Raw genomic sequence first — 19,620 nt, forward strand, 5'->3', positions numbered from 1 at the left:
CAGCCTCAGCTATTCGTATGACCTGGGTCTTGACCTCAAAGATCTCAGTTTCCCCAGCCATCAGATAAGGTGTTGGAACTCATTTTCTTCCTGGCTCTGCTCATCAGGATTCTGGAAATGAAACCAAGAGACCAGGCCCTGGTCCTAGAGTTGGGAGAGCTGACGGTGGGTTTTGTGACCTTAAGTCAGATGCTGACCCTCAGGTATCCTCTCTGCAGCATGGGTGGGCTCTCTGAGAACCACCTTCTGGGGCCAGGCATGGCACAAGAATAGTGCCAAATTGTGAATGGGTAGACCCTACCCTTCCTCGGAACAGCACTCTCTCAGATCCTTCTGGCCTCCCCGCAGCAGTAAGGGCCAGGGTGGGGGCATAGGAAAGATGGGGGGGGCGTGCTTCTGGCTGGACTGCAGGTGGAGGAAAGGGCCCCGGCAGTTCTGTAGGGCCGGGGACTGTGCAAGTGTGTGTGTTTCTCTCTTCCCCGTATCAGCTTTGCGGGGGCTGAGTGGGGCCAAGGTTGCAGGTTTACTAGCAGCCAGAGTTGTATCCTGTTGGGTTTGTTTGCCCTGCAATTGTGGGTTTGTTGGCTTCTGCCCTTCAGCCTTCTGTGACACCTCAATTGGGGATCCCCTTGCATCCTCCCTCTGCTCCTCCAGCTTTTGTCAGACATCTTGACTGGAAGAAAAGACATCATCAGAGTCCCCAGGGCTTCCTGCTTCCAGCCTCCTTGGCAGCTCTGCCAACCCCTCCCCCCAACCTGGTTCCTCCTCACCTCATCTCTAGAGGGTCTAGGGCACTAGAAGCATGTTCTGAGGAAAGCTAAGGCCCCCCTCGCATTCTCGCACCCTTTATTCTTAGAGGCTAGGCCCTTGCTGTAGATGAGGTACCTGAGGGTCAGGCTTAGTCACCCCTCTTCTCACTTCTTACCCCTTACCCTTCACTTCTTCCCCTCCAGCTTTCAGAGCTGAGAAACAAAGAGGCACACCCTCCCTGTATGGGAGAAGAGGATGGGGACTCTCAGGGGGTACCAGAACCTCCACCGTCTCTCTCCCCCTCACCAGCCTTGAGGAAAATTATGGTTTTGATTAACCAACTTGGATGGGAGCTGTGACCCACCAGAAGCAAATGTCTCCCCCAGCTTGCCCCTCCTTCTCCGAGAAAGCATTCAAACTCCCAACCAATAATTCAGATGAGTTAAGAATGGGCTCAGGTCTTCATTTAAACTGTTCTAAAAATGACCCCTCCTCTAGGAAGTCCTCCCTGATGAGCCCCAGCAGGATCTCACCTCACACATGTAGGCTCTTGTGGTATGTGTTTCCTGTGTCCCATCTCCTTCTTTGGGACAATAATTCTTTCTCCCTCCCTCAACACAAAGTGTCCCTAAGCTGAGAGCTGGCACTCCCTTTCAGCTCCTAATACAGAGTGTGGCTCATCTGGGTTCACCTTGACTTTGGTAATTCCTGCTTCTCTCATTCTCCCAGGGCTGATGTGAGGCCAGAGGCAATGCCTAGGGGATATTGTGTTCCTCCTGAGTCCACAGGTGTTCACCGTCTCCCGGAACAGGGGCCTCTTCCCCTCCAATCTCAAATCCATCTCCCACTTTGCTTAGAAATGTTTGTTTGGGGTTTTTCTCATTTACTAGTTTAATCAGTCCCTACTGAACTCCAAAGTGGGCTATTTTTTGCTATCAGAAATCTGCTGCCTCCCCGCCCGCTGTTTTCTTGGAGTTTACCCACAGGACCCCCCAGGAGGGATGGATTGGAATGGCGAAGCCACTCGGAGCCCAGGAACGCCAACACCACCTGTCATGTTGCCTGTTCCCCACACCCCCACCCCACACCTGCATGTGCCCACAGGCCCACACACAAGCACATGCTCAAATATGCACACACATGCCCCAGTGACAGGCCTCAGCAGGGCCGCCTCTCAACTTGTCCCTCCCTGGTTCTTTCTAGGACCTTCTAGAACATCTAGATGAATTCAGCACAGGGAAGGAGGAGGCTTGGTTGTACAAAGCTTCTATTGAGAGGATTAAAAGCATCTATATGTGCAAAGTGTTTAGAACATGCCTGGCCCACAGCAAGAGCTCAGCCTTGTGAGCCATGAGGAGATGCCGGCGAGCAAGACCGTGCCTGGTCACTGGGATAACCACGGAGTCCTGCCTTCCTTACGCAGCAGCACATAGGTTCATAGGTTTTCAAGTCTCCAAAGGGCTCTCCTACCCATTTCTTGACTTATCCTCATCCCAGCCCCAAGAGGTAGAAAATCTTCCCATTGCTCATATGGGAAAACTGAGGCCTCTAGGCTGAGAAGGAGGACAGAGAATGATTCTGAAACTGGTCTACCAGAGGGCACCCAGGAACAGCGCAAAGCTCCAAAATGGGGAGGGGGGGCTGAACATTCACTGGGTGCACGTGGCACAGGGGATGTAGAAAAGTATAAGACAGGATCCCTGCACTTGGGGAGCTTGGTTCAATTTGATTTGATTTTTATCGAGGACCTATCGTGCTCAAGGCACAGGGATACTGAGCTGGCTCAAGTGGCTCACACTGGGGTGAGGCGGGGGACCACTGTATTCACAGACGGTTAGTGTACAAATTGGCCTGTGACTGGGAATGTGATGGAGCTGGAAAGACGTGCCAGGGGCACCAGAGGTGGCAACAATAGATTTGAGCTGAGAAGATTGGGATGGCTTCCTGGAGGAGGCAGACTTAGAAGATTAGGATATAGCTAGAGTCAGGCCTCAAAGCCTAAATATACAATGTACTGGAAATGGAGAGCAGCCAGTGGGTGAGGAACCAGGAGAAAGTTCCAAAAGGCCTTGAGTATCCAGTCAAGGCATCTGATATTTATTGGGAAGGCAGTAGGAGCCCAGAACCAGCACCAGAGGCCTACTCGGGTCCAGGTTCAGGCCTCCGCTGCTCCTCACCCCCAGCCTAACACCCCTGCCCACCACTCCGATTGTCTTCCCCCGAAAATGGGGCCTGGATGTGTGTGTCTGAGCAGGATCTCAGGTCTGCCCAGCCCTGATGTGTTTGCCCAGGAGGCAAGTTCGTTCCCCGCCTGGCAGAGGCCTCGGGCACACAGGGTCAGCCAGGTGCCAGCCTGGGTGTTGGACTCCATGTCAATGTCGTCACCACCTGCAGACTCTCAGAGTCCCAGACCCTTGGCCAGGAGCAGGAGGCTGCTTTGAGTGGTGTCACAAGGTCACACTGCACACACCCCAGCCCCCAGCCCTGTGCCTTTGAAAAGGAGGCAGAAAAGCCACCAGAAGAAAGGCAAGGAGGAGGAAGTTCTTTGTAGTAGGTAAAAGCCCCTGAGAATGGGGCACAGGCCAGGGATCCAGTTTCCTGTTTATGTCTCAGCACCTTAGCTCCAGGTTCAAATATGTAAACTATCCTGGCCGCTGGCTGCAGGTGTGTGCTCCCAGGCTGCAGAGACAGAGGTGGCCCCAAATGCATTCCTGACTCTGGCCCCCCACCCAGGATGAGCCAGGTGACAGAGGCAAATAGCTCAAGGTTAACCCTTCCCATGCCACAAAGGAAGGCCTTCAGGTGGCTCTAGGGGACTCTGGGGCCAGCTGGGCCTGGAGCGCTCAGGGGAGCCTGCGGGGTGGGTACTAGAAGTGGTGCCTCATGTTTGCTGCCTCTGACCTTCAGTGCAACCAGATCCTGGGGATGTCTGTCGTGAGGGACAGCAGAGCCCGGCTGGGTTTGGAGGATGGGGTTGGAGCTCTGATATTGGTGGGGGACAGCAATCCAGATGAGGCTGTCTGGGAGCGAGGGTGCAGGGTCTGCCTCAGAGTCAGGAAATGCCAGCAGGGCAGCTGACTGGCCATCAATGGCCTGGGGAAGAGTCCACCAGATGAACAGAGGGACCCTCACGTTCCTGCCTGTCCCCCACTGGCAGCCTGTAGCTAGGTCACTCCTTCTCCCTGTGGCCACCACTTGCCCAGCCCCCTTTGTCCTGTCACCTTCTCCCTAAAGGAGGCCCCTCTGAGTTCACTTGTGGTCAGAACTAAGCCGCTGCCCTCAGCCCACTGGGGCTCCAGCCTTTACTGAGCTGGTGCTGTACCTCCTTGCTGCACCCACTCCTCCAACTAGGCCTTGGCACCTCCCCTTTTCACAATCCGCCCTTGAGCCACTGTAGCTACCAGCCCATTTATTCTGCTGCCAATGTGGCACATACAGCCAGCTTCTGCTCCTTACCCATAAGCCCCCCAAACAGTAGGCGGACCCCAAAAGAACAGCAAAACCCTTTGTCCCTACCTCGGAGACTCCAGAGCTGGTTAGGGCTACAACAGGGCACTCCATCGTCCTCACCCAGGACCTGAATCACATTCATTTACCAGCAGGGCCCTGGATGTGATTTCTATGGAGGAGACAGCACCCCTACCTCGGGCAGGTGATCTTCAAGGGGGCGGCAACCCAGGCGTCCCTGCCCCAGCCCTCCTCGCAAGCCCAGTGGCCATGCAAGGACCCCCAGTAGTCCTGACACCCATGAGACCTCAAGATGGTGAGCCACTGACCCAACCCCCAGCTGTGGCCAGAGAGCTGGAGGGGCCTTCACCAACAGCCAGTTGAGTTGGTCCAGGACTGTGAGTCTGGGTCAGAGGCTGTGACTGGGGTCAGTGCTGAGTGAAGGTTAAGAAACCTGGACTCTGGAGGTCACCATATCCCGGTGCCAAGATCAAAGCCCCTCAGCCCTCTCTGGGATCACCTAGAAAACTCTGTCTGGTGTCCACGCTGCCTCGTATCTATCTGTGACACCCTCTGTCACTGCTTCTGCTCCTCAGGCTGGTCCCCCAAGGCCACCATCATGGGCTTGTTCTCTACGCCCGCCCCTCAGTGTGCCTGTTCCCCAGACCTGGCACCCTCCCCTTCCATCTGCTCTCCTGGGCAAGCTCCTCCACTCCAGGGACTCTGGCTGTGCTCACACACCCCAGGCTCATTCTCCTGCCCAGACTCCTGCCCTGAGCTCCAGGCCCCAGGCCTTGTCTGCCTCTCAGACCTCTACCCCTGGGGGACTCAACATGGCCAAACCTGAGCCTATCACCCTCCCACCTTGACCTGTCCTCCTCCCATATTCCCTGCCTCTGAGAATGGCATCACCAGCCACCCAGCTCCCGAGCCAGAATTAGGAATCATCCAATGCACAGTCATCCTCGACACCTCCCTCTCACCCCCACATAGGATTGGTCATCAACTCCTATGGATTTCATCTTCAGAAAGGATCCCCTGTGTGCGCCCTCCTCTCAGCTCCACTGGCAGCATCAGAGAGCAGGAACTGGCACCTCTCTCTGATTCCCACAGCTGCCACCTCACCCCTCCAGCCTGTCCTCCACACCCACTGCCACCAGAGAAGCCTTTCCAAAATGGAGCCCACCCCTGCTCAGATTCCTTCCACGGCTCCCTATGGCCCTCAGATAAAATGCTGACACCTTCATGCAGTCTACAAGGGCCTGCCTGCCCCAGCCCCGCCTCCATTTCCTGCCACATACCCCCCATGCCCAACATTGCCCACACCAAACAGGCCATGCTGGCCAGCTAATGCCTTTCCCTTCACATAGCAAGCTTTCCCTGCCCGCTCATCAAAACCCTCTATTTTCTTCCTAGCCCACCTCCTCTGAGAAGCCTGCCTTCCTTGTTCTTTCCTCAGTACACGGGAACCCCCAACCTCTCCCCGGTTTCTATGGCACTTTGTTTCTCTCTGGAATCATCTGCTTTCGTATCTGACTTCTCCCTTGACTTGGAGCTTCTCAAGGGCACGGGCTGATCCTATCCATCTTTGTGTGCCCAGCCATGGTGTATGGAGTCAGCAGCCACAAACACCTGCTGACTTTGAGGGCTGATTGCATTGAAATGAGAGGACAAACCTTAACTGCCAGCTCTGTCCCCATGGCCCTGCTCCTGAGCGCCTCACTCACCTCCTCCCGCAGAACCTTCCCACTGCCTGCGTCTCCCCAGCCCTGATGAGAAGGGTGTTTCCCTCCTACCTGCTGCCCTCAGCACAGCGGAGAGCCTGGGAGCCCTGGGTCTGTGACAGCTTCCATTGGGAAGGTCACCGGGGCCGGTGCTCTCCAGGGAGTGGGCCGAGTGGGCCCCGGCCCCGGCCTGTGGCCCTCCACTGTGGCGGTGAGCAGCCTCTCCGATTTTCATGCGGGCCTCAGTGCTTCAGTGAAAGCCGGCATGGGAAGTTGCTAATAATGGCACTAAAATAAAATATGCTACATCTGTTATGGGTAGCAGAACAAAATTAGCTGCTCACACCTCTGACATCCAAGATGTCTTAACTTAAAATACTCCTTGGCTTACTTTACATCATTTACTGATTATATTTAAAAGAAATACAATTTTGCAATTACTGTTCTTTCCAGTGTGATATCTATGCATCATTTTCCTTTTATGTTTATATATTTCTCCTTCATTAGTGCAGTCTGAAGGGTGATTAGGATTCTTCAAACATTTTACAGAGGTTAAACGTTGATTAAGATTTAATTATTACTGTAAATAGCTTGGAATGACATATGGTGCAAAAGCCTGACATATGTGCATTTGAATAAATGAAGTGCTATTTCCCAGGATGCCTCAGTAGCTGTTTAACAGCTTTCCCGAAGGGTTATGTTACACCTCATGGTAAGATTGCTGGGATGTTATATTTTGTTGGTTTTTGCAGCTGAAAGCTAAGAACAGTTTTCCAGTTTTTTAAAAACATTGAATATTTTAAATACCTAAATTGTTTTGCACAAATTTTTGCTAATTTGTCTAACTAGGTTAAACATTTTCAAAAGCATTTAGATTTTTAAGCGTGGGCGCTGTGCATTGTGTCAGTGGCAGCGTGGGGATGAGGGGAACGGGTGGAGTGGAGGGGACTCAGAGGCCGGCAGAGGTGGGGACGGGGACGGAGGAGGTGGTTTGAGGAGAGGGGCTGGGGAAGAGGCCCAGGTCTTGAGACTAGCTCTTGTCTCTTTGGCCCTCTCAACTGGTCAAAGCCTGGGTATTGGGGTACCAGGGACTACAGAGGAAGGGTCCCCCTTCTCCAGGAACTCTGCCATGCCCACCAGCTCTAGTCCACACCAAATTCCCCTTTGCCTGGCCTCTGATGTGCACAGCCTGGGTGTGACTGAGCTCTTTGAAGTCAGGGCTGGTCTGTGGCACCTTCTGCCTCAGCCCCAGGGTCTCTGGCCAGAGCACCATTGGGTGACAGTGTGGGGAGCTGGGTTGGAGCAGGGGTTGATTCAGTTCCATTTTAGTTGGGTTTGTGAGACATCCATAGAAAGGTCTAGTATGCAGTCAGTTGTGGTCCTGAGGCTCAGGGGGGAAACGTGGCTGGAGACGCCTCCAATCTGAGAGTCACCGGGAAGATTGAGTCACCCAGGGGGTGTGTACCTGGGGATCCTGAGAAGTGTCCAGTGGATGTCACAAAAAGGGGGGCAGCAGTGAACTTGGAGAGAAAGATTTTTGTGGAATGTTGTGGTAACACAAGCCAGGTTTGCTGTGGGTTGAAAAGTCAGTGGGAAGGTGAAGAGGTGGGGACAGCTACTGTAGACAACACCTTAAAGAAACTTGGTTGTTGGGGACACCAGGCGGTAGCTACAGCATGACACAGTAGGTTAAGAGGAAGTTTTCTCAGACAGAAGGTTCTTGTCTGTGTTGAAATGCTGGTGGGCAGGAGTCAGTGAACAGAAAAGCTGGGAAAGAGGGAGGACAGTCCCAAGATTGGGCTCCTGGAGTGAACAGGGGGAAAATGGAGCTCATGGGAATCTGCTTCTGAAGGGAGGGATTGTCGCTATGGGATAGCAGGAGGGCAGTTGCGGAGCAGAGTATGGACACAGGTCGCGGGTTTGATGATGGGACACTGAGGGAGTCCTTCTGATGCCTTCTATTATACTTTTTCTTCTTAGATACAAAAAAGGCTCATCTGCTCAGGATGAGTGGGAAGCTGAGGGTGGGGTGGCCTCTGTGGAGAATGGGAGGGCCAAGGGGTTGGGATTTGCCTGGCCACTGTGAGGGTCCAGCCAAAGTCAGAGACAGTGAATGTTGCATGGTCTCAGATGGTCAGGTTCAGATGGAGATAAGGTGGATGTACAATTGGCTTCCTCCAAAGCAGGGCTTCTGCCAGTCAGAGCTAGAAGGACCTTGGGGCCAGGGAGTGGCTGAAGTGATGGCCCCTTGTGTCCAGGCTGGAGGGGGAGGATGTGAAGACTGGGATGTAGGGAGTCTGGAGCCTGAGGTTTTGGTGGTCTACAAACAGGGAGGGAGAGTGAGTGAGGTGTTGAAAGGATAGGGAACTGCTGGGTCCTAGAGGGTGGGGTTTGGATTTAAGGAGTCTGGGTAGTGACCAGGTCCAGGGTGTGGCCCTGGGAGGGGGTTTGTGCAGTGCAGTGGGAAAGGTCATTGGCGATGAGAAAAACACAGCTCAGAGGCCAGAGTGTAGGATGTTTACCCGCACGGACAGGCTGTCAGAGGAAGCGGCAAGATCTGGGCGGGAAGAGATACTGTGAGCCCCTTGGCAGGAGGGTAGAAAAGAAGGAAGACGTGTCAGTAGAGGGCACACGTGGGCCCTGGCTGGAGTGCCAGAGTGGGTGGGGGTGGGTGGAAACTGTGGGCCTCAGGGTAGTCCTAACTACTATTCCCAGTTTCCCCGCTCACCTCTCCCCTCCGATCTCCCCTTACCTTTCCTCCCTCTGTTCTCACTCTCTCCTCAGATCGAAACATCCCAGTTAGAGCCTGAGATTGCCCGGGCCACGAGCAGCCGGACAGTGGTGTACAACAAGGGGCTGTGAGTGGTGGCCAGCTGGCCTGGGGATGCGGCCTTGTCCAGGCCAGGGGTGTGGGGGCAGGGAAGGGGTATTATGGGCTGTACCTGCAGGGAGGGGCAAGCAGCTGACCCCACCAGTCCTGGGCCACCTGGGGTGGGGGGAACCTCCATCCACAGTGGTAGGGAGACTAATCTATTCACACGTTAACATAAGGGAGAGGAATTCTGACACATTTCCTATAAAAAATAATCAAGTGCATTTCTGGGCCTTACGTGGGGTTATCAAAACTCTACTCAGCACAATTATGTGTGAAGCTGAAAAATTGTAGAGTGCCCACGGGGTAGAATTAGGATCCTTTTATACTTTGTTTTTTTATTTTTATTTTTTATCAGAACCAAGCCTTGGTTGCAGCTGCCCAGATAGGCTGTTGCTAGCAGGTGGACAGGTGGTGGGAGTTAAGAGTAGTCCTGGGATCTAGTTGGTAAAGCCAGGTTGGTAGATTTAAGATATTACTGTGGCCAAGACCAATGTCTCCCCGGGCTGGGCAGGGATGGGGAGGGGAGGGGAAGCAGTCTACACCTCACAGGATGAACCAGCTATAACTAAGGCCTCAGAAGGCGGCCCAGGAAATCAAGGAGCACCGGAGGCCTCTGGAAGTTTCCATGGGCATCTGGCTCTGAGGATGGCCGGCCTTCACCCATGCCACACTTGCAGAACCAGTTCCTCTGCATGAAGCCCAGTGATACACTGGGGCTGGTGTTACCCCTCATGGAGCCCTGATCCATTTGAGGCCCCTGAGATGACCCCAGCTCCAGGCAGGAAGCCCCATGAAGGAACAACGTTAGGCCGGCGCCATGGGCGTGCGCTCCGGTGCATTTCTGCACTATGGAAGAGCCTCCTTCTGGGCGCCAGGCTGGAAGCTGGGCGTTGGGGCTGGAGCTGGGCTGACTGCCGGAGGGAGGCCTCTCCAGCCACCGAGGCTGCCTGTCCCCTCCCACTGATGCTTGAGTGGAAGGGTCTCGTGCCTGAGAGTTTGGAAGCCAGATCTCTAGGCACCTGTTTGAGAGGAAGCATCAACCCAGGAATGGCAGGTCTCAGCTCTGGCACTAAAGGGCTGTGTGAACTTGGACAAGCCCACTCCCTCCTCTGAGCTTCCACTCTCTGCCCAGAACCAGAGGACTGGATCAAGAGGTTCTCACCTGCTCTCCCAGCTCGGTCTTGTCTTTGCCTGTCCTGCTTCGATGCTGGTCATCCCAGGCACATCCCAACGTGGACGCTGGGCTGGGAAAGGGGCAGGCCCCCATGGAAATGACCAGCAGTTGGCCTCAGAACCCGGACCTTGCCCTTATGTGTGTGACCCCACACCCTGGGAGCACCTGATCTTGGCCAAACACTTAACAGTTCTGAAAGAGGAGGGAGTGTGGACGCCTGGGCCTGAGTAGGGGGCCACCCCCGCATGCCGCCTCTCACCCTGCACTGGCCTCGACACCGCCTGCTGCCATCTCCTTTCCATTTGCAAGCCAGGAAAGAAGAGAACTCTTCAGAGCTGGGGGTTAACAGGGTAACCCCCTCATCGGAAAGGCCCAAAAAGGAGGAAGCATGGGTCTCAACACACACCTCACCTGTCCCCAACTGGAAGGAGCCCTCAACATGCAGCCACAGGGCCTCCCCTACCCTGCTGATTCCAGCTGGGGAGAGACCTGGCTGGAGGTGAATACATGCACATGCAGGAAAAGGCCAGCAGGGCAGCTCTCACTGTCCTTAGGGTGGGGGAGTTGTGGTGAGGTGGGTGTCCACAGGCATCGACACCATGCATCCCCCCAGAAGCCCCTGCTGCCATCACCCCCTAGCCAGGCCCTAATGCCTCCCAGCTAGTTATGCAGGCTGCTGCCCTGAGGGCCCTCCACTCTCCCAAGAGGCAGCCAACCCACTGCCCATCAGGAAGGAGAGCAGGCAGAGATAAGCATAGAAGACAAAACAGAGGGAAGGGGTGCCATGATGTTGGAGGGACTGGTGTTTTTTAGCTACTCCTGCCCTAAAATGAGTGTGCCAGTGACAGGGGCTGGGCATGTCTGGGTCCTCTTTTACAAAGTTCACTTCGAGCTCACTCTATCCCTCCTCTCATTGGGTCTTATTCTTGTGCACTTTACCTTGGGACCAAAACTACCCACCCAAGCTCCACTCCCACCCCCTCGAAAGGCCTGGCAGAGATTGGGTCTCTCCAACTCCCCCTCTATGCTGGCTGCCCCAGCCCAGCCCCAGCTCTGTGGCCTCTTCATCTCATAACCTACTTACTTTGTCTCCTGGATGATTTCTGGTCATGCTCCCAAATGCAATTTCAGGTGAGCTAAGGGGTGGTAGTGGCAAAGGATCTTTATAGCTCAGGTGGTGGTGACAGAGATTCAGCAGGCCATGCTGCAAAGCCCTGGTCTGGCTGTGGAAAACACCATGAAGGGAAACTTTCAGCCAACTTCCATCCTCCACTCTGCTGAGGCCAGAAGAAGGGAGGCCTCATGGGAAGATTGTTTCTTGACAGGGGAGGAGGCCGAGCCAGAACCCACAGTCAGGGTGGGGCTGGCTAGCCCAGCTGTGCCAGAATACAGGGCATGCCTGCAACTGGTTCTCCAATCCTGGTGTAGCTGCCTGACTCTCCGCTAACCATTTCAGACATTTCCAAAGGCTTGGGGATGCCCTTCTCCCATTTCCAGACAACAATCTGAGTGCAGGGACCAAAAGCCCAAGATGTCAAGATGGCTGCCGAGTCAAGATGCCCAACAGACCCCTTTCCACTTCCTGATTGTGTGTGTGTGTGTGTGGGGGGGGGTAAGGTGGTGGGGGGGGCGGGCTGTTTCCTCTCCTGGGGCTCCAGCCTAGCAGAAGGGTGGTGTCCTGAGAGGAGAATCCAAAGGACAGAAATAAGGTGGTTTTCCAGCCCTGGGCCAGTATGAATGAGGCACCAGTACACATGCCTTGGTCATATCCAGGTTACATTGCAGTGTCTTTTTAACCTCAGAAAATGTATCAGTCTCTGTGATTTATGTAATACTAATGAACTGTGGGCAATAAATGATGGATTTACAGCACCAGGGCTTAGCTTTGTGAATTGTAGGTGGGAGAGGTGGGGACACTGAGACACAGTGGGAGCAAGTCAGTGGGCTACCTGACGATTTTGTGGGAAGATCCCTGAGAAAGGTGCAGACCCAGGCCTCCCAGGGAGGCTCAGAGGGAAGGGGAGATGAAAGGATGGAAGAGCATGTGAGGGCAGGAAACAGGACAAAGGTGGTGAGTTGAAGTTCCACAGGAAGAACCCCCTTTACAGAGCGGTTGCTGAACTGGGGTAGATAAGGGATTTTGGTAGAGTTTCATACTGATTATATCCAGGGGACTGAGAGGGGGAGTGGAAGTGGGGCAGTGGGTCGTTCTGGACTGCCTGGGGGCCAAGAGAGGCTTCATAGGGAGAAAAGGTTTGAGCCAAGTGGAACGGTACCTGCAATGTCTGCAGTGTGCCCAGCACCAGCCCTGGGAACTCTGCTCCTTCCTGACTCCTCCGCAGGCTTTGGCTGCCCCCTGAGAGCTCTGGCTCCTCTGCTTCCAGGCACTGCCCAGAGTTCCTGAGGGAGTGAGGGCAGGCCTCTTCTCGGGGGCCTCCAAGCATCTTCCACTCTTGCAGGGAGAAGCTGATGGCCTCCCAGGGCAGAGAGACCATGCAGTAGAGGTGAGCTCTACAGTTGGGAAGAGGCCAACCTCGGTTCCGGCCCCAGCTTGGCCCCAGCATGACTGTGACTTCTAGCCAGTCACTTTCTTTATTCACCCATTCATTTGGTCAGATGTGTGTGGAGTATCTTCTCTAGCAGAGGCTTGGTGTCCTTAGGTATAAAATGTCAAGCACAGCATCACTTGCTGGACTGGTGTAAAGAAATTGGAGAGACCGGGTGAGGAATTCACCCACTCTTCTCTCACCCTCCCCAGAATCAGGGGCTGCTAGGCCTCCCTAGGAGGGTGGGAGGAGGGAAAGGGATGGGGGAGGGGACTGTTCCCAAAGCCACACTTACATACTTCCGGGTCAGGAGGCTTCTGGTCTCTGGGGAATTTCTTTGCTATGAGCCCCACTGGTCACAGCCCCCATCGGGTGGGCGGAAATCCTTGACTCTCAGGACAGATGAAAATCCTTCCTGGGAGCTGTTTGTTGTTTTTAGCTGGTCTGGGGGCTCAGCTCCTGCCCAGCCCAGAGATCATTAACACTCCAAGAATGTGGCTTCCCCTGGCCCTCTCCCCACCCGCTGGCCCCTAGGGCCTCCCTCCTCCTACTCAGGCCATGGTTAGAAGGAGAGTCAGGACGCCAGGGGATGAGGGCAGTGACGAGTGACCCTTTCCCAAGGCTCTAGGGAGCCCGGCCTCATTTCCAAATGGAGCTTACCTCAGTCTCCCAGAGCTGCTCCTATACCTGCCGCCTCACCCACCCTCCTGCCACTGGTTAGCACCCCCCAAACAGGAACCTCTTAGCCACTGCCCGCAAAGCCTAACCCCCACATGCCCAGGCTTCCCTTCAGTACCAGGTGCAGTACCAGGGCAGTGGCTGAGAAGTGTTCCTTCTCCATGCCCCACTCTGAGATGAGGTAGCTGCTGGCAGCCTTGTCTAAGGTCAGAGCCTGACTCCTTCTCCACAAGGACACCTCCTCAGCCAGAGCAAGAATCTAGGGCCTGGGCCAGCCGAGTGGCGCGATGGTTAAGAACTGGCTTGGGACGCCAGAGGGCCCCGGTTCGGATCCCACATATGAGGGCCAGTGACACTGCCCTCTACAGCTAAGATGCTGAACAACAGCTCAACCTGGAGCTGGGTTGCCATGAGTCGCCGGCGACGGCGTAGGCTGCAGCCCCTGTGGCAGTGGGTTGCCATGGGCTACCGTGTGTAGCCAGCACCCAGCGTGAGCGGCCAGCAGCCGCAATGAGCGGCCAGCAGCCGCAATGAGCGGCCGTCCAGAAGCCGGCGATTGATCTGCCTCGCCCGGGAAGAGCGCAGTGATGGTGCCAACTTGGGCCAGTGAAGCAACGCCCTCCACAACTAGACTAAAGAACAAAACGACAGCAACTTGTCTGTTCCCCTTCCCCCAATTCCCCAGCACTGTTCCCCTTCCCCCAATTCCCCAGCGCTGTTCCCCTTCCCCCAATTCCCCAGCGCTGTTCCCATCCCCCCAATTCCTCAATAAAAATCTTTAAAAAAAAAAAAAAAAGAATCTAAGGCCTCACTTCATCCCGGTTCCCTGGGCCTTGTGGAGGGGTGGAGAAAAGGAAGAAGAGAACAAAGAGGGGAATGAGAAGATGGACAAATGGGCAAACAGGCAGAGGCAGTAGATGCCCCCCTTGAAGACCCTATGCAAATTCAGCGAGAAAGTGAGGGAAGGGGGCTGCCTTCAGTCCCCTGGCCACCTGAGTTCATTCTCCTCTTCACAGGTAAGCTGGGCAGAGGGAGGGACAGTACAGCAGGGCTCTCTCTTCCTCCAGGGTTGAGCTGGCAGAAGCTCAGTGTTGTTAGAGAACAGGGGGCAAGACACTGGAGGCAAAAGTGGGCCAGCTGCCGCAGGGCCAGGAACAGTTGGGAGCCATCAGAGGCTTTCAGTGGGGAAGTGGATTCATCTGGCAACAGAGCGGAGTGGAGCATGGACCCAGACAAGACTGCTGGAGAGACTAGGTAAGAGGCCACTGTGGCAGTCAAGGTGAGGGAAGATGGGGCCTGGATCAAATGGTGGGATGGGGATGAAGAGAAGTGAAGAGATCAAGGCTGTTTAGCTCTTGGTGATTGATTGTGAGGAGGGTGGCAGAGAAAAGTCAAAGGTTGGCCCCAAGCTCCTGGCTTGGGCAGCAGAGGACATAGATGGTGGAGCCATTTCTCAGTGCTAAGGAACAGAGAAGGAAGAACAAATTTGCAGAGAAGGTGATGCATTCTGTTTTATAAGTTAATAGAGGTTCCTGTGAGATAACCAAGTAGAGATGTTAGGAGGCAATGAGTGAACTCAGGCAGATCGGGATTGGATCTGTAGAGTGGCTTGTTATCCATTTATTGAGAGCACCTGGAGCTAAAGGAACAGTGGCAGCCACTCAGGGGAGTACATGGGGTGAGAAGAGGAAGACCTGGGCTGGCAGGCACCCCAAGGAGTCCCCATCTATGAAGACTGGGCAGAGACAGGAGGCTGCTGAGAAGTTTAACCACAAGTTAAGTGTTACGGCCTGCTGAATTGTGTACTGCCCCTCCCCTCCCTACCGCTAGATTCATATGTTGAAGTCCCAATTCCCCCATACCTCAGAATGTGACTGTATTTGGAGGTAGGATCTTTAAGGTAAGGTGTTTAAGGTCAAATGAGGTCATTAGGGTGGGTCCTAATCCAATATGACAGGTGTCCTTACAAGAAGAGGAAATTTGGACACAGACATGCATAGAGGAAGAACAACACCATGTGAATATGAAGACAGGCGTCTGCAAGCTAAGGAAAAAGGCCTCAGAAAAAACCAGCCCTGCTGGCACTTTGATCTCAGACTTCCAGCCTCCAGAACCATGAGAAAATTTCTGTTGTTTAAGCCACCCAGGCTGTGGTACTTGTCATGGCACCTCCAGCAAACTAATACAAGAGGTAAGAGGAAGATGAGGAGATCATGGTATTCCAAAGGACAAATGCGTGCTTCAGTAGGAGGGGCTATCCATGTACTTAGTAGGTGCTGAGAGTTGAAGAAGATGAAGAGCAGGGTGTGTCCCTTGGAAGGTCCTGCAGAGAAGGCTCCAGTGGAGTACGCTCAGGGCAAAAGCCAGATGGCCATGTGCTGAGAAGTTAGCAGGACTCTTACTGACTGCCAGCATAGCTTATTCTTTAAAGAAACTTGATTGTGAGTTGGGCAGAGAGACATGACAATGGCTGCAGCATGACATGGGGCTAAGGGGACGGTGGGAGGGACGCTAAAGAAGGGAGACTCTTGGGTATGTTGAAACTCTAATGAGTGACAGTGGAAAAAACTGTAAAAAGAAAGAACCACCCAGGAGTGAGGTCTCCCAGGGATGCAGGGAGAATCATCCTTGCAGAGAGAAGCGTCTCGGGTGGTAATAGGAGTTAGGTGGAGAAGATGGGTTGGATGCAGGCAGTGTGGGTTTGAAAGGGAGACGTTGAGGGGTGAGAGGCTCGCTTCCCCGGCCCCTCCAGGTCCACTCTGCACCCTTCTCCACCAGCTAAGCTATCCATCCCAGGAGGATGACTTGAATGGACTTGACATCTGACTCCCACCATTGGGAGTCACCAGCAGGAAACGAGGCTTGGAGGAGAGAGCGACGGAGGGATTTATTCCTCCGGGCCTCCCTTGCATTCTGTGGGCCTCTCGCTACTGAAGGCCACAGCTCCATCTGGGGCCCTCCCCATCCAGCTGTCCTCAGATTCTGGTAACCGCTCCTCCTGCCTGTTGCCTCTTCAGGCCGAAGGGCCATATGGGTTCCCCGTTGTTGATGGCCTTGGGGTGCTGCACCATCTCTTGTTGGCTTTCCAAAATTTGTTGTTCCTTTAATTAACTCTCAAAGTGCCCCATTTAAAGGGACCATCTCTTTCTGCCAGGCCCCTCACTGATATGAAGGTGTACCCTTCCAGTGTTGCTTTTCTCTCTCTGAAGGTGGAAGTAAAGTCCTCTGCTGAGGGTAAGGGAGAGAAGAGGTAGGAGAAGAAGGGTGACTGTTTGAGACATCCCCTGTGGAGAATGGGAGTGGACTTATCAACAGGAGTGAGGCCTCAGCTGAGGCTGGAACCTTGGACATCCTAGGGTGCCACCCAGCAAGCAGGCCTGATATCCTCACAGCCTCAGTTGCAAGGGCAGACAGGGAAACAGATGCAAGCAAGTTTGCAATTTTGCCAAGCAGGTGCAGCTAAGGAACAGTGGGACAAGGGGATGTGGGGGAGAATATAGAGGGCCCCGTGGCCAGGAGAGGCCCATCAGGTCAAAGCATGGATGTAGAAGAAAACTGAGTGAATGTGGGGTCTGATAGGAAAAGATATCTGAATGTGTAATTTGAAAGAAGCTGTAATTCTAGGCTCTGATAAAGCCTGAGAGTAGGTGGTGCTGAGGAAGGTAGGAAATGAGAGGCTGGAGTGTTGGGTGCGTTGTCCATGCAGACCCTCAAGCCTTGGGGGGGACAGAAAACCTGTAAGCTGATAGCCACAGTCTTTGACAAATAAGGGGGTGTGACCAGGAACTGCAGCCACACACTGCCCACGTGCACAGCCGCACGCCCACACACACCCACACAGTCACACTTGCACACACACGCCCACAGCCCTCCCAGACACTCTCACATGCACTCACCCTCACACACACCCCAGACAGCAGATGGGGCGCGCGGGTAATTGGTTAAACCTGTTCCGATGTCTGGCTCCGCATTGGCAGCGCCTGTCTGACAGGAAAGCTGGCTGGGCCTGCTCCGCTAAGCCTGCTGGCCTCCCTGCCCCTCCCCCTGCATGGCTGCCCCGGAGCAGGGGCTCTGGGAGAGGCCTGTGGGCCCACCCTGGCTCCCTCCTGGCCAGAACAGTTCATGAGGCGGGGGTTCCATGTGCCCCATCGGAAGCATTCACAGCACCCATGAGGAGGAGTTTGTGTAAACCAAGTGCAGAGATGCTAAGAGCACGAGCCATGCTGCTGCAGAGGCTGGAGGGACTAATCCTGGAAGCTCCGTGGACAAGAGGATGTGTAAAGATCATTCCCTGAATGTGAGGTACAGGGCTTAGGCCATGAGAGTTAAGAACAGCTCCCCTGTGCTCCCTCCTTTTCAGCGGCATACAACTTGGGGTTCTCACAGGTGCGCATCACACTTCAGCCCATCGGACTCTGCAGGGCCTGGGAGGCCAGCCTGCTGAGGGGATATGACCTATCAGGTTGTCACAGAGAAGGCCTGGTCCAGCAGCTCCTGTCCACCTGTCCTCGTCCCTGCAGACCCCTGATCCCCAAGGGAAGGAGCAGTTGGGGGAGGGAAGGGAGCCTCATTCCTGGGCTGCTTCTCCCCTTCCCCACTGCATCTGTGTCTCTTCGAGAGAGACTTTGGTTTGTTCCCTGGAGAGGGCCCAAAAACTCCCAAATTAGCAAACCTGGCAAGCCCGCAGCTCAGAAAATAGTTCATCCTGATTCCATGTTTTTCAGGCTCACAGAAGCCTTTATTAATGAAGTCACAACACCAATATTTACCGTCTGCAGGGAGAGGCACAACATGGGGGATGGATGGGAGTGCAGCGGGACTCCCGCCCCGCCGCCTGCAGGCCTGGCCTAGGAAGATTGGCAGGTTTCCTTGGGCCCTTTCCAGCTCTTTATCTGGATGACAGGGGGTGCTCTGCTGTGATCTCCCTACACCCCTCCCCCACCAAGTAAGAGAGAATTTCGAGAAGAAGGCTCCCCTATGCCTCTGACCCCCACTAGTGCCAAAAGGATGCCTCCTCTTCTCACCCTCATCCAATCTGTGCATATATGCTCCCCAGAGGTCACCCCACCTGCTTGACAGTGAGAAAGTTTACCCAAGGTTTAACTTGGACTTCTCTAGAATGTAAAGATGTGTTTTCCTGGTTGGGGGTGTGGAGGGTGGGGAGAGGGGCATTGGAATGGGACAAAGCCCTTTGGTTTCTTGCACTGACTGGCCCCAAGTGAGATGCTGATACTCCCAGCAGAAGGGCCTTCTGGGTTTGGGTCCCTGTGTGCGCCCCGGGGAACAAGGCTGGGCCTTTGACATCTTTCCAATGACTTCAACATTGATCAAGCTCCCCAGGACATTCCAGACACAAGTACAGCATAAGTAAAGAAAAACACAGTGCAGGCAGAACCCATGGCTCACTGAGAGTCAGGGATGACATGGCAGAGACTGAAGCAGAAGGCACCAGGAGCGAGGTAGAGAGGCCCAGGGTGAGGAAGAAGTGAGGGCAGAATGGGGGCTTAGGAAGGGGGAGACACGGTCCTATTTGGGCTTGAGGAAGAGAACCCTAGCCCTAGCATGGCGATCCTCCTTTGAAGTCAGCCTCATCCTTGACATCTACACAAAGCTTATTATGCCCACCACGCCTCCCCTCCCAGCCCCCCTAAGAATCATGCACACTTTCCCAAATAGGAGAAACCCTGGCCGTTTGCCAAAGTGGGTGATCCTGCAGGAGAACAGGCGATGAGATGAGTTATCTGTGAATGTGTTGGGTTTGAGGTGCTGAGGGGCATGGAGTGCCACACAGGGCTGCTGGCTGGCTGGCTGGCTCTGCAGCTCAGCTTTGGAGGTTGGCTGAAGGCGTGGACCAGGGAGCCAAAGAGAAGTCCTGGCAGTGGATTCAAAGGCCCAGGCCGGGGGCACAGTGAGGAGGACTGACCCTGGGGTGGACAGAGGCGATGAGGCATGGACAAGACTGGGGAGGACTCAGAGAGGCAGGAGGAGGAGGTGTCAGAGGTACTGGAATGAAGGCAGTTAGGGGTGGGGGAGTCATGGGGGAATAGCCAGAAGATTGGGGTACACGTGAAGCCAGATGGGAGGTAGTTGAGTTTGGCCACAAGGGGGTGGCGGTAACTGTTGCTGGTGACTGCCGTCAGCATCAGCAGAGGGTTGGGGGGCACTTGGGAGGTGAAGAAGTAGAGATAGGTCTGGATGTCATAAGGGAAAGGCGATTAGGAATACCGGTCTTGCTTTTTGAGGATGAAGGAAACCTTGGTGTGTAACACGCAGGAAATACAAGTGAACAAATTGAAGCCAGGGGAACTGACGAGGCTGGTGTGCCTGCCTGGGAGCTCTTTCCCAGACTGGGAGGCCCTGAGTCCTTGGGCACTGGTGGCAGGCTCAGCCTCAAGCCCAGTCTCTAATGCTTTAATCTACATGGCG

The 19,620-nt window shown here is 54.5% G+C and overlaps 1 protein-coding gene across 2 annotated transcripts in view; it reads left to right on the forward strand.

Moving 5' to 3' along the window:
- Positions 1-11,842, forward strand: part of SFXN5 (sideroflexin 5) — a 122,198-nt gene extending 110,356 nt beyond the window's left edge. For both annotated transcript variants that reach the window (XM_019647632.1, XM_019647633.1), the window contains exon 14: positions 8,706-11,842. In XM_019647632.1, coding sequence (XP_019503177.1) covers positions 8,706-8,783 — 78 coding nt within the window. In that variant the 3' untranslated portion in view covers positions 8,784-11,842. The remainder of the gene's footprint in view (positions 1-8,705) is intronic.
- Positions 11,843-19,620: the final 7,778 nt, after the last annotated feature.

The sequence above is a fragment of the Hipposideros armiger genome, unplaced genomic scaffold (genome assembly GCF_001890085.2).
Source record: "Hipposideros armiger isolate ML-2016 unplaced genomic scaffold, ASM189008v1 scaffold_114, whole genome shotgun sequence".
NCBI classification, from domain to species: Eukaryota; Metazoa; Chordata; class Mammalia; order Chiroptera; family Hipposideridae; genus Hipposideros; species Hipposideros armiger.